The 14887-nt window shown below is 47.2% G+C and overlaps 1 protein-coding gene across 1 annotated transcript; it reads right to left on the bottom strand.

Moving 5' to 3' along the window:
- Positions 1-1702: 1702 nt before the first annotated feature.
- Positions 1703-14887, bottom strand: LOC144133360 (uncharacterized). Its single transcript, XM_077666430.1, has 7 exons — positions 14688-14887; positions 12110-12266; positions 11368-11489; positions 9330-9453; positions 7630-7806; positions 4168-4287; positions 1703-1943 (listed from the first exon to the last, which is right to left on the bottom strand). The coding sequence occupies exons 1-7, from the start codon at positions 14846-14848 to the stop codon at positions 1800-1802; spliced, it is 1005 nt and encodes a 334-aa protein (XP_077522556.1). The 5' UTR covers positions 14849-14887; the 3' UTR covers positions 1703-1799.

The raw sequence follows: 14887 nt of genomic DNA, 5'->3' as shown, positions 1-14887 counted from the left end.
TAGGCATCGCTGGAAAAGGATTGCGGGCTGATCATGGCGTCGGCGTCTCAGGGGGACAATGGTCGTGGCCAGCATATTCGATGACGGTCCAACTTCGGCTGCGGCGGCAGCTTTGAAAAATAATCTTAAAAGGAACAAAACGCTGCATCCTACGCGCAAATAATAATAATAATTGGTTTTGGGGGAAGGAAATGGCGCAGTATATGTCTCATATATCGTTGGACACCTGAACTGCGCCGTAAGGGAAGGGATAAAGGAGGGAGTGAAAGAACAAAGAGAGAGAGAGAGGTGCCGTAGTGGAGGGCTCCGGAATAATTTCGACCACCTGGGGATAAACGCAGTTTCATTTTCAGTTAATTCTGAAACGAGCCCTGCGGTATTCTACGAAAGAAGCGAAGCTTTTGTCGCATACGACTATCATACGCCCCAATACTAGAATACGCAAACGTCGCCTGGTTCCCGTTCACGCAAGATAACGTAGCTACGATTGAGGCTGTCCAACGAAAAAGTGTGCGCTTTATCTGCAACAGATATAGGCGCACCGATTCTCCTACGCAGATGCTATCTGAGACTGGGCTTGATAGGCTAGCTACTCGTGCGATGCTTCACCGACTGGATTTCCTGTACATGATTTTGCATAACAAACTTAAAATTGATTCTGCTGCATGCATTACCTTGAACACTTCCAGAGAAACGCGCCACAAATATGAACTCACCATAAAAGAATATTACTGGACAAATAATACCTTTATGTTCTCCTTTTTTTCCGATGCGGGAGTGGAACTCCCTTGATGGATTCAGTGATTATACAGCCAACTACTGAGAAATTTTTGGCGCTAGCTGGCAAAAGTGTATTGTCAGAAAACAAAATGATTTTTATTTACTTCTTCTTACAATTTTGGGGGTTTTCCATGTATCTGTATTTCCACGTATTTATTTACATTTTCTCGTGATCATTTATGGAGGGAAAAGGCGATGATTATTCATGCGTTATCTTTGTATTGCTTTTCCAATGCCTCTTCTCATTGTCCCCATAATATTCACTGTCCTTTTTGGATAATTGAAATAGTGTTTATGCCTGGTCGGCTGTTTGTCTGCGGCCAGAACCCACCCTGTAAAAATCATTGAAAAAGGGATTGGCAGTATAAATAAATAAATAAATAAATAAATAAATAAATAAATAAATAAATTTATTGCCTGCTACAGGGAACAGTGGACCTCGAGAAAAAAAGTTCTTGGTCGACACGCTCCCGAGGCCCACAATGTCCGGCGACAGCGACACTCTTGAAAAAAAAAAAAAGACTACGTAAAAGTAAACCGCAATCCATAATCTAGTAACAGCGTTAAAGTTACAGAGAACGCACTAGAAAAACCAAGTAAACGCGCAGTATAATACAAAACGCAACTGCAATACAAAATAGAGAGGCTGCAGTGAATTCCAATTCGCAAGAAGAAAGACACAAACACAGTTGCAAATGCACGCGTATATTGTGCGTGCAGCAACGTATCAGCTGTTCCTCACAGTTTAAGACAACATTGATTGAAACGTATACCTTATAATGAAGAATTGAAATCGAAGATGCTCATGCTATACTGAAGCCAAGAGAGGTCTTTACAGCAGTTTTGAATGGTAAAGATGATGGCTGTACAAATTCAGTCTCTCGCATTGCATGCCAAATTGAGGTGCAAAACGCTATAGGGGCAGTGGAAGATCACGCGTTGTGCTTCTACGGATTCATGCAGAGTTCACGATGTCGAGCCAGGTCGGTGCCCCGCCGTGTGATAGGTACGGTGAGGTATTAGGGCAAGTTGAACTTGGACTTGAAGAACGTGATGCGGTAGAACGGGGTCCACTTGCACTCGCCGGAGAAGTCGTCCAGGTGGACGTCGAATAAGAGCCACGCGTACGGACGGCGCGGTGGAAGGTTCTCGACGTACTGCACCTGCGTACAACATGACGCGAGAACCCTTGAATGCAAGAGGTGCCTTAATGCTCTACACTATACAAGTAAGACACGCAGGTTGCACTTTTGTGAAGAATTTATGAGGAGCAGGTTAACAACATTTTAAAAGAGTGGTCAACAGTCGTATATTTCTCGAGCACATTTGAGATAGGGGCGGAACCAGGAGGATTGCATAGCTTGGCATGAAACTGACGACGCAGAAGGATATGGAAACGAAAATGACAGCTGTAACGTTAAAGTACACAGCAGCGTAGATTGGAAAACGCGGTCTAGTAGCATCTTAGCGAAAATAAAGAATATAAAATGGACTTGGGCGTTACATATGCCACAGGGCACAGCTAATCTATGGTCGCTTTGGGAATGGAGAGGGGTTACAAGAGAGGAAGAAAGTAGTTGCGTATGTGCTACTCCTTCCTATTTGCGCTTCGTGTTTTTCGCGCTGCTTTTAATTTAAAAATGGATCAGTATGAACTGACTCAACTGTCCATTCCGTCCCGTTAAGAAGACATAGCAGGATATGGCCGAAGGTCAGGTGGGGAGATACCTTAGGAAATTTGCTGATAAGCAGTAGCCGTGGAGATCACTGAGAGGTCCCTTAGTACAGCGGATGAAATCTGGCCGACGGTGATGATAATCACGGATCCCACTGTTTTCACAACGAGATATGTACGAGAGGTTTCCTCAGACGTAAAAGGCGTTACTGCTGGCGTCGTATCAGATGTTTCATAACCGAAAGCTCTGACAGTCACTCGCTGATAAGTGACAGTCATGTTCCACGTGAGTCAGGAAGTTGGCACTCTATAATGTGGCCAGTACTGGTTATGCCAGTACTTCTAGGTGGGAATGGCCCTCGTGGTCTCTGGTGTGCACGCTGCCAGCCGGGCTGGCATGGCCCTTATAGGCACTTATAGGATTGGATGCTGTGCTGGTCATGCCACACGGGTGGGCATCTCTCTCGTAAGCATTGAAGTAGACATTGTGGTGGACATGCCACATAGATAAGCATGAGCGTCATGAACTTTAGAGTGGGCGCTGTGCTGGTGATGCCACGCAGATGGGCATGACCTTCATGGGCATTGTAGTGGTCGTTTTCTGGTCACTCCTCTTAGTTGAGCACGATTTACATTAGCATTAGAGTGGATGCTCTGCTGGGCATGCTCCCAGGTGGGCACGATCCTCTATGGGCATCGGAATGGATGCTGCGATGGTAATGCCACCGCAGTGGGCATGAACCACCGGATTTTGGAGTGAACAGTAGCACAGGGCGGCTTCAGTAAGACGGCGAGTTGATATAGTTGGTACATACTGACTGTCTGCTTCCTCTGCCCCTTGTCTCTGCGCTGTTAATCCCAGTCAGGGTGGATTTGGGTGTTCATAAAGCTATCATCTCTCTACTTCACACCGCAGGAAGTCCGGACGCTTTCATTGCATCCAGATAACCTAATCTTCTAATCCAGTACCCGCCGCGGTGGCTCAGTGGTTAGGGCGCTCGACTACTGATCCGGAGTTCCCGGGTTCGAACCCGACCACGGCGGCTGCGTTTTTATGGAGGAAAAACGCTAAGGCGCCCGTGTGCTGTGCGATGTCAGTGCACGTTAAAGATCCCCAGGTGGTCGAAATTATTCCGGAGCCCTCCACTACGGCACCCCTTTCTTCTTTCACTCCCTCCCTTATCCCTTCCCTTACGGCGCGGTTCAGGTGTCCAAAGATATATGAGACAGATACTGCGCCATTTCCTTTCCCCCCAAAACCAATTATAATATATATATAATCCAGTCCAGGCATATCTTAATCATTCAAGATTTATTTCGATCTGAAATGTTGCTGTTGAGAGTAAAATTACGATTAACCTCTGTTGTTCATTTACCATTACCTTACAGCCTCCAACAATTGAATCTTGCGTGAGGTGCAAGAGGGTTTTGAGGAGCCCACGGTTTCAAAATGATAAGATAGTGACTTTTTGTCCCGAAGTCACAGCATTTTAACTTCTTCATTGTCTTCATCATCAGTCAAGTTTCACTTCTTTTCTTCTTCCTTTTGTATTCATGTGTTCGCTCACTTTTTAAGAATTTCTGGCTCTGTCTAGAACTCGGGGTAGCGGTTGCCGGCTCGTAAGAGAGTACTATCATCGGTATCCACATCGGCATCAAGCCTCTCCGATATGATCGCCAATCAAGCCGGTCAAGTAGTGCTTTTCTCTTACCTTGTCCCAAATGGACTCGTGGTTCTCAAAAGTGATAACATCCTTGAGGGAGCCGGGTAGGAACGCGATCCACACTTTAGACTGGGGCACAGATTCGATTGCCGTGGTTGGTGGGCAGGCCTGCGAGTACAAATAGGCGCCAAAAGTTGGTATGCACGCGCTCAGAAGAGGGCGCCACTACAAGTCGAAAAGTGCGGCTGTTTTGAGATGGATTGAAGGGACCCTGAGACGCACTGATGTTGATCACGAAATTGTATATAGCTTGACAAGCAATGGTGTGCCGAAAAAAATATTCCTTAGGTTTACGATGTTTAGCTTTCGCCGTTTGCCTAAGCTCCGGCGTTCTCCTAGTTTTTCCTTCCCGTTGCGCCTCCGGGATCATCGCCCTGCTCTCAAGGTGACGGTTCTGTTGCCCGTGCCAACCCAGCTGCGGCCGCTTTCTGGAGCAGTGGCGCTGCAGTCAGCGCGGGCGACTGAAAGCGCTAAGCTAGTGGCTTCTAGTAATAAAAGACCTCTGCACTGCTACTGTGATGACATCGCAGCATGCCCGGCTGACCATTGCACAGCATGAATTTGGACCACAAGGCTAAAGAAGCGACGGCTTGGCGGCCGTTGCCTCTTGAGCCTTGTGGTCTTAATTCATGCCATGGTATGGTCAACCGGGCAAAGGTCGTTGACGTCACAAGAGGGGTACATAGGCTTTCTAGAAGCCATTAACTGAGCCTCCTTTTCTGAGTACCGGCTACCATGGCGGCTGGAGTATTACGTCACAATGACGCTATAGAAGAGCCGGAAAAACATCAGAGCTCTTATTGTCGCGATCCCTTTGTGAGAGACTCGCGCCGTGGTAAACCACGTTGTCATCATCATCGTCCTGACTACTCCCACTGCAGTGCCAAGGCCTCTCCCATGTCTCTCCAATTAGCCCTGTCCTTTGCCAGTTGCGGCCACCCAATCCCCTCAAACTTCTTACTCTCATCCGCCCACCTAACCTTCTGCCGCCCCCTGCTACGCTTGCTTTCTCTTGGAATCCACTCCGTTACCCGTAAGGACCAGCGGTTATCTTGCCTTCGCATTACATGCCCTGCCCAAGCCCATTTATTCCTCTTCATTTCGACTAGGATGTGACTAACCCGCGTACCTCTGCTTAAATGTTTACAGCAGTGCGGTCTACCTGTTGGATTTGACAACTCGTCAAAATCAATGCGAAGGGGGAACGGGGGAAGGGGAAGTTCTGGAAGCCTTTAATGAGTCTTCGGAATATCTCGTCAGGCGGTGCGACTATAGAACACGTTCTCAACCTGAAGACGTTCGCATGTTTAGTGCCACCGCAGGCCCGAGCAAAAGCCATTTGGGCTCGGGCACATACGCTTTTGTCAAGCATGGTGCTTTGTTTATCCTTTCTTCCTTTCTCATATCCAGCCGCCATGGTGGCTCAGTGGTTATGGCGCTCGGCTGCCGGCCCGAAAGACGCGGGTTCGATCCCGGCTGCGGCGGTCGAATTTCGATGGAGGCGAAATTCTAGAGGCCCGTGTGCTGTGCGATGTCGGTGCACGTTAAAGAACCCCGGGTGGTCGAAATTTCCGGAGCCCTTCACTACGGCGTCCCTCATAGCCTGAGTCGTTTTGGGACGTTAAATCCCCATAAACCAAACCAAACCTTTCTCATATCCCTGTTTCCATCCCTTCCACCCGCCCTCACAGCGTGGTTGTGTCCACGCAAAGTAATAAGGCCGTTCCTCTGCAGACCGTTCCCTTCAGCCCCTTCATTCCAGTGTTTGAGCAGCAAAAAAGTTCATATTGCGGTTTCGTAGTTGAGAAACAGTTCCACGAGCTCTATTTTGCGAATTAAAGCAATTCTTTGCGTAACGTGATTAATAAATCAAATTAGTTTTTTTTATAGTTTTGCTTTAAGCCTGATCACCTTCACCAGAAGAGCTGCATAATTGACGTTACTTTCAAATAAATGTGAGGACTTATCTAAATCTTTTGAAGTTCACTGAAGTAGAACTTGGCACAAAAAAAGGCGAAGACAGAGAGGAACACAAAGAAGGGGGGTAAACGCCTCTCCCATCGTGCTCGTTAATTTCAGCTGCTCCTCTGTCTTCTTTGCCAGCTTTTGAGTGTCTCTTTTTGCGCGATGGCTCAGTGCCGAAGCAGCAAGTTCGATAAATGTGAAAATGCCTCGGCGCTGGGCGTAAAAATGTTCGTAAGCCCGAGTTGTCAAAATCAGTCCGGAGCCTTCCACTACGGCATACTGCTGCTGCTCATCGATCAATAAAAAAAAATCATTTGGACACCTATAATACATTATGTGTTGGCAATACGATAGCATTAGCAGCTGTTGATACACATACCGGAAGTGACGTCACGTCCGGCCTAATGGCATCACTTTCCGCCAGCCAGTGGGAATGCTCCAGTCTGGTGACGGCACTTCTCTACAGCCAGTGGGAATTTTCCTATCTGGTGGCGTCACTTCCCTCCAGCCAATCAGCCAATGGGAATTCTCCGATCTGGTGACGTCACTTCCGTTCTGTCAATGAACGAATTTAGCTTCCGACGACGCGTTTTCTTCCTGATGAGGCTTCTAATGCTATCGCGTGAATAAATAACTAAATAAATAAATAAATAAATAAACAAGCTGATATTAGCAGCCTCATAAGATAAAGTGACGTTACCAACTATGTAAGCACATATGAGACTGGATTTCAGAATGAATTTATTTGTATTCCATAATTGATTTCCTTCACTCTTTAACGACTAGCTCTTTTCATTTTAGTCGGGTATGTTTGAATTTCAAGCTAACTTATCACTATAGTACTTCATGCTCTAATTAAGGGGCGTCTATCGACTGCCTGAACACAGTTTTTTGTTGGGCTAGTTGGTATTCCGTGGTAAAATGTTCAAACAAAGCACACAGACGAGGAAGGACAGTGAGGAAAACGAGCACAGCACTGAGTTCGTTTACCTGTCTGTCCGTCCTCGTCTGTGTGCTCTGTTTGAACCTACACTTCTGATCGTGTTCAAGCATGTTTGAAGCAGGCGATAAGTGTATCATCTCGGATATATCATGCTGGCTTCAAGACGCAGCACTGCAGTTCGTCATTGAACGGCGCCCTTCACCTCAGCCGTTTATGCTTTGATATCTTGGCTTCCTACTGTCTTGTAGAGTTTAGAAGAACTTCTTGTTGGGCTAGTCGGTGCATTGTTTTGAAGAACAACGTTGCGAATTCAAAAGAGACAAACTCCAGGAAAAAGCCAAGAAGACGGAAAGAGCGCAATTTGCGTTCTTTCCGTCTTCTTGGCTTTTTCCTGGAGTTTGTCTCTTTTGAATGCGCAACGTTGTTCTTCAAAGCCTTGTAGAGGCTCGCAACATGTGCATAATGGCAGCCTGTAGTTAGCTGGTGAGGTCTACATGGTGTCCAAACATGCAGCGCCACTTTGGGAGTGACCGGCGGCTCACAATGTCCAGGCTGGTGATGCCGGCGCGGAGGCACTTGGCGTACGGAATGTTGACAGCAGGGCCACTCGCGTTCTCGCTCAACAAGTAGAGAAAGACGCCGAATTCGAGAGACAGGCCCAACGTGGTATTGGGGCTGGTGTACGTGGTACCTTCCTTCACCAGCTCGCCGAAGCGCTCCTGCGAAGGTGGTGGATGGAATGATTGAAAACGTCTTACAGCATGCAAAAAACACTGAGTATACCTCCGCTCTGAGTCACACCTCTGTGCTGGAACGGAAGATAAGGAGCCACGCGGTGAAGGCGGCGGGGAATGGTACAAGAAAACTAGCAAGAGTTCAACTGCCTATAGATGACTGAGAATGTGCGACATTTTCTGTTTTCTTGTCTCCGAATGAACACCTACCGGGAATTCCGAGTTTAATTTTTTCAATTCAAGAGATGGGGCCATCGACACGGGATGCAGTCTTTGCCTATGTCTCTTGAGAATATGCCCTGTGCGGTCGTGTGATCTTGGCACACCTGAGCCTTACGGGCCATTCAGTGGGCGCTCCTGAAATGTTGGTGAGGGTGTTAGGGGTAGGATACGACACAGTAGAAGAAAACGAAAGATCTGGAAACCATTGAGTTAATCTTAGCTTACTCGGGTCTAAGAGAGAGTAGCCTGTACAAAACCAAGCTGAGCTTTATAGGCCAATATTTTCTCGAAGCCAAGTTATACCTGCCAACATCATAGTGCACACGATTTTCTATGCTGTATATAGTGCAGAATGCTTGCCTAGATCGGCTAAGCTGAGTCCTCTGGAGGTGCTACGGATTGCACATGTGATGTCTAGTCATAACAGTTTTTTGGAAACACTAGATGTCAGCTTGGACAAGTACAGTTATGGAATTGCATACTCTTTTCTGGCCTTACCGGATGCCGCGGCTTTGACAGCTGCTTTAGTAATCCGGAGTGTGCAGGTCTTGCTTTTTAGACAACTGACATTTGCCCGCTGTACATGCAAGACCAACTTCGGTATCCGGAATTGAAACTGCATTACAAGGAAGGCGAAATAAAACAATCAAACAAAAAACGCTCTAGTACAATGAGGCTTCCTGTGTTGGTTGGGGGAGTCCAGGCGGCCAAAACGACCATCTTCCACATGGAGTCTTTTATAGCTACTCGGCTCTCAGAAGAAAAAACAAACAAATCAAAGTCTCTTCTCCATGTTAGGTGTGCACTGCCCCAGTCCATTAATATCTTATGACTCAGACTCACGCAGAGAACATTTCATTCCCTTCTGCCAGCAGAGAACGCGGTACACTCTAAACAGAAATGAGTAAAAAGTAAGTGAGTTGTCCTCCAGCCCCTTCCCTTTTATAGAAAGGAGTACAGGCTCGTGTTCATAGTTAGTTTCGCGTCACGATATACTACACCGGAACTCTGATGTACCCGATCCTTCTGCCAGCCGGTGAAGCTATGGCTCAGTGCAGTGTCTGCCTCGGCATCAACAGGCCTTTTCCATTTCCATTCTTGAAGACAGGGTTCCTTTGTTGTTGTCCGTTTCAGCTGTAAATTTTTTGTTGTGTCTGTCTCTATAGGTAACCCTCCTGTCTTTAAAAATGAACTGTCGCAGTTCGCCCACATGCCCGTACTGCAAAGAAATTCATTTAGTTTGTGCTTCCCGCCATTTCTCAGAAGATCATGCCAAGCCCACTCACGATGGTCGGAAGGCCGGCGCTGTTCGGATGAGACAGCACGCTGGGCGGTGCCACGACGCACGCCTGCTCGCGCTCCAGCCAACCGGTTGAGCTGATGGCGATCACGGTGTCCGCATACCCGTCGCTGCACGGGGAGGTGACAACGATCCTTTAGAGTCGGCAGAAAAGCTTTAAGGATTACGGATTGCTTTTCAACGTGCTCCAGCCCCTTGCAAGGCACGTGGCAGAATTCCTTATTCCTATCAATTACGAAACTCCGAATCGAAGTCCGGGCACAACCCCTGCGGCTAGTTGAGACAGACAGACAGACAGACAGACAGACAGACAGACAGACAGACAGACAGACCGACAGACGGACGGACGGACGGACGGACGGACGGACGGACGGACGGACGGACGGACAGACAGACAGACAGACAGACAGACAGACAGACAGACAGACAGACAGACAGACAGACAGACAGACAGACAGACAGACAGACAGACAGACAGACAGACAGACAGACAGACAGACAGACAGACAGACAGACAGACAGACAGACAGACAGACAGACAGACAGACATACATACATACATACATACATACATACATACATACATACATACATACATACATACATACATACATACATACATACAGACAGACAGACAGACAGACAGACGGCCGGACGGACGGACGGACAGACTGACAGACGGACAGACAGACAGACGGACAGACAGACAGACAGACAGACAGATGGACAGACAGACAGACAGACGGACGGACAGACAGACAGACAGACAGACAGACAGACGGACGGCCGGATGGACGGACAGACAGACAGACGGACAGACAGACAGACGGACAGACGGACGGACGGACGGATGGACGGACGGTCAGGCAGGCAGGCAGGCAGGCAGGCAGGCAGGCAGGCAGGCAGGCAGGCAGGCCTGACCGTCCGACTGACGGTCGGACTGACTGATTGACAGATTAGAAAGAAAATAGGTCGGCGGCAGCCACGGAGCCTCGAAGATTCATGCAGGGTTGCTTACATTGCGTAGGCTATGGTTCCTTGTAACACCATGGACCCGAGCAAAAGTGCTCGGCACTGGCTAAACTACCCACACTTGTCCTTGCATCTATCTCGCTCTCTCTTTGCGCCCTTCCATCCTTTTCCCTAGCGTCACGGTTCAGGTGCCTACCAAGAGTGACGCAGTTGCCGCACCATCCCTTTTCCTTCATATCCTCCTCTTCCTCCTAAGCCAGGGGCGACGGGAAGATCGGGATTCCCAGAAAATATGCTGTGTCATTCCCCAAGCAGCACAGGCAATCGACATCGACCCAGTATTGGCAATTTATTGGCAAAGGTCGGTCCTACTAAGGACTAGAGTGAAACCATCCTATTCCAGTATTCGGTCCATTACCTGTTCTGCTTGGGTCAAGTTTACACCCTAAACACGAATGTGCCCATATGGGAATAAAAAAGGGAGTAAGCTGTCCTCTGGCGCACACCCTTTCATAAAAGGGAGTGCACTAGACGATAGCTTACTCCCTTTTTTACTCCTTTCTGTTTAGAGTGTAAACTGTCGACCCAGGGTCATTTTTTTCAGAACAAAGAGCACATCGAGCGTATCATTACAACGCACAATATTATCGGGATACTTCGATTATATCGCTACACGTCACGAATAAAGCTTCACCACTAATCACGCGCGCAGCCTGTACACATTTCTTATTGTGTAAGTAGTTTGTGCATATTACCTCTCCCCCCCCCTATCCTCTCTTCCTGTCCCCTCACCTCTTTCATTTCATTTCTCCATTCTGCCTGCTATCCTTTCCGCTGCCCCAGCTCAGGTGTTTCAGTATCGATGGCAGATGCCGGGGCTAATAAAAAATCTTTTCCTTCCTTTTATTATTATATTAATAAAACCACTTACTACTACTACTACTGCGGAGGGCCATATCGAATGCGAGCCGCCGCGAAAATTAAGCGCAGCCGGATTTCGTAGGGAACTTGAAATCGACAATCGTCCGCAGCTGTGACAGTGGCGCACTTACTTAACGGCTGTCGTGAATAGATTCTTGTATGTGGTCCACGCCTGCGCTGCTGCATAGTCGTAAAGGCCCAAAGCCAGGATCGTTTTTCTCACTGGGTCGTTGGCTTGGGCATTTCGCAGTTGCTGTGGCAGAGAGATAGGACAGAGCGATGAGAATGAACAAAGGCTGATTGAACCTTGCACGACCAGCACTGTCTCTGACTCAATAAGAGCATGTCCGTATCCTATTCTGCGTAAGGCTCTGTAAGTTCGAGTAAACACTTGGGCTGCTTGGTACAGAATTTTCCTTTGATTAAGCGCACAGAAAATAAGGGGCAACAGAAAGGCTCCAATCGACAGTGTATGTCGTCCCTTCTTTATCCTCGTCTTCTGAGCATAAGATATTCCATAACATACTCCATGGGCATAAGATACTAACGCCGCACAGTTTACACAAATTCGCAAGGTCGGACACAATGATGTGTTCACTATGAGTAAGGACATCGCATGTGTTTGGGGGCTTGCTTGAGTTTACGAGAGAGATCCTTCATCGACAAATTGATTAGCTGACCTTTACGCGCCAAAGCGACACTGTGGGCTGGATGTCCCAGTGACAGCACTGGATTAACACCCTGCTGGTTATGTTAACGTGAATAGAAATTTCGTAATACATGCATATGTCGCCGTCGTGGCAGGAATCAAACCCGCGACCTTGGGACCAGCGGCCGAAATTTTCATGCCCATACAAGCGGGTTAGCGCTTACCTTAATTACATCCCTCGCTGTGTCGAGCCACGTACGCAGGTTGGCAACTTTGGCCACTAAGTTGAGGATGCCGTAATGCTTGATGTTGTTTTGCTGGGCCAGCTTGTTGAGGTGGTCGACGAAGAGCGGGTTCTGCACCTTCTGCACGTTGATATAGCTGGAAGACAAGTAGTTTATGAAAAAAAAAAGGGTTCACAGGATTTGAATCTTGGAGCGCGTTAAATGTTTTGACAACAAAAATCTGACCTTATGGACAAGCGCACTAAAAGATTTGGAACGCTGTGTTTGTTGAAGCGGTGAAGGTAGGAATCCAGAGGATTAAAGCATAAAATAGCGTTTTAGGGACGCAAAACAAAGAAATACGCATGCGAGGGGTGCGGAGTTCGATCCCCAGTGCGACAGCGTACCAAAAGGTCTTACAATGAGCACAAACTTCTACCTGTCTTTCCCTGTCATGAAGCTCGGCTTCACTGGGGTGATTTTGTTGCCCTATGCCTTGGAGTTCTCTGGCCAAAACTGCTTATGTTACACTAAAATTAATCATCATAATCACGAGAAAAAGAAAAATACCCTCTTACAAAAGTACAACGTGCGCATTCGAAGAACGATGTCGTCGAATCGATTTGTCGTAACGTCGCGTTCAACGCTTCCTTTTCGCGACAGATTCTCTGAACTGAAAAAAAAGGTAACGAAAGTTGAAAACTTTCTCATTTTCACTTCAAATCGTCGGTTATACATGACCCTGCTGAGAGCCAATCACAAGAAGAGACGTGGCGCATGATGGCGATCATGCCTATCGAAATTACCACTTCAGGCATTGCAGTCAAAAATTTTGTGCAGCTCAGGGCACCGTTACCTCCGCTAGTAACTAGCACCTTAATATCTGCTCACGAAGTTGAGGACGCGTGGATCGTAGTAGTGGACCGCTTATGTAAAGTTCAGCTGCAAGAATATACGCGAAAATTCTGGAGAAAGTCATTTTTAAACATGAAACATTTTATGAACGCATTGTTTTCATGTATTGCGACATTCCACGATAACAGTCAATATGTCCGCAGATTTCCAGTAAGCAGGCTTGCATTTTATTGCTATTAATGTTTTTGCAGTCGTCAAAAACGTTCTCTCGTGTCTCTCGTGGCAGTAGCTCCTTGCGAGCGATGGAAAAACAAGGAAAGATTTTCCTAAGCATCGAAGAATGGACCATTAATTAACTTAATATTTCCATAACAGTAGCTTACAATAATGCTATATTCAAAATTTTCTTTAAAAATGCTGGACATATGGAGGAAGCGTGACACCTATTATATCAGAGTTGGAAAACATGTGCAGTACGAAAGGTCAATCAACCCTTGTAAACGCGACTTCTCCGCCACAATGGCGGATAGGATGCACCCAAACACAACCAAAATTAGAGGACACTTAAACTCTACCTTAAAGGTATGACGCGATAGCAAAGTTAGTGGTTATTTGCTACTTTCTTTCTTAAATAGTACCTCTTTTTAATTACACACGCTAATTAGCATACGTCAGCATAGGAACACAAGACCACATGATATACCACGAGACACACAAGGTCTCCCTTTAATCAAGTCGAACGAGCGTGCCTCACTGGCCTAGCGTTAGTGTGTGTGACTCACAACCCAAAGGTCATGGGTTCGATTCCCAACTAATTAACCTGATTTCATATTCAGCGTAATTAACATACTTCACGTCCTTATACGTCATAATGGCATTTCAGTCATGTTACGACCTCGTAGTCACAACTTAACTCGAATTTTAATCGTTTTCATTGCACAGTTCAACGTGTGACTTCACAACCCGCTCGACGAATCCGGAATTAGAGTGACAGAGCGCACGGTTCTTCCTCCGAAAGTAGGTTCTAACGCTATCTCGTTAAAAAGATTAAAGGAACACTGAGGAGAACTCTATCATTTTTTTGTTAGCAAAATCTGATAGTTCGGCATTTCATGGTTTTGTTGCCGCTGGTCCGGGCGCGAAAGATGCATTTATTTCAAAGAAATTTGGAAAGTTTTTCCCGCCCCTCTGATTCAAACTCAGGGAACTCTTATGACGCCACGGCAACTCTTATGACGTCACAAAACGGAGTGACGTGAATCGTGACGTAAACGCAGACTCCGTGATTTCTACCGGCTAGCGGTGCGGTGTGCAACCTTCCTTTGCAAGCCTCAGAGATTCGTGACGTCCATGAAGTAAAGAAAATTCCTCCAAGGTGGCGCCTCTTGTCCTAGGAAGTCATCACGCTTGTACTTGCGAGATTGGCCTGTGGCGGCGATACCTGTATTTTGGTTCTTGCTATTTTCTACATTACAAGAGCTTTGTTTTCAGGAAGAGTGGCGTTTTTGTGATCAGGAGCTGCTATTCTATGGATACAAGCCAACTTCAATTTCTCCTCAGTGTCCCTTTAACATCGGGACACCTGACAATATATCGTGTCAGTAATTGCATGTAACTAGGGGTCCAGCTAGCTTGTCAGTGGCCATATGTAGTGTTCAACGCTCCATGGCGGCTGCAGGGCTTGTTTAAGAGAGGTGCATCCAGCTAATCACAACGTGCCCACCGTATGTCGAAGGCGGCTCCGGCTCCCGTGGCGTTGTAGGTCTTCGCCCGCTCCTTGAACTGCGCCCAGCTGGTCTCAACCTCGATGGCCTGTAGCTTGTTGTCCACCACGTCGACGTCGCCGTAGTAGATGTAGTGGCAGACGCCGTCATCCGGGAACATGGCAGGAACAACAGCCGAGCGCCCCACGGTGCAGTGAAC

The sequence above is a fragment of the Amblyomma americanum genome, chromosome 5 (assembly GCF_052857255.1).
Source record: "Amblyomma americanum isolate KBUSLIRL-KWMA chromosome 5, ASM5285725v1, whole genome shotgun sequence".
NCBI lineage: Eukaryota > Metazoa > Arthropoda > Arachnida > Ixodida > Ixodidae > Amblyomma > Amblyomma americanum.
This window is presented reverse-complemented; position numbering and strand designations above follow the sequence as displayed.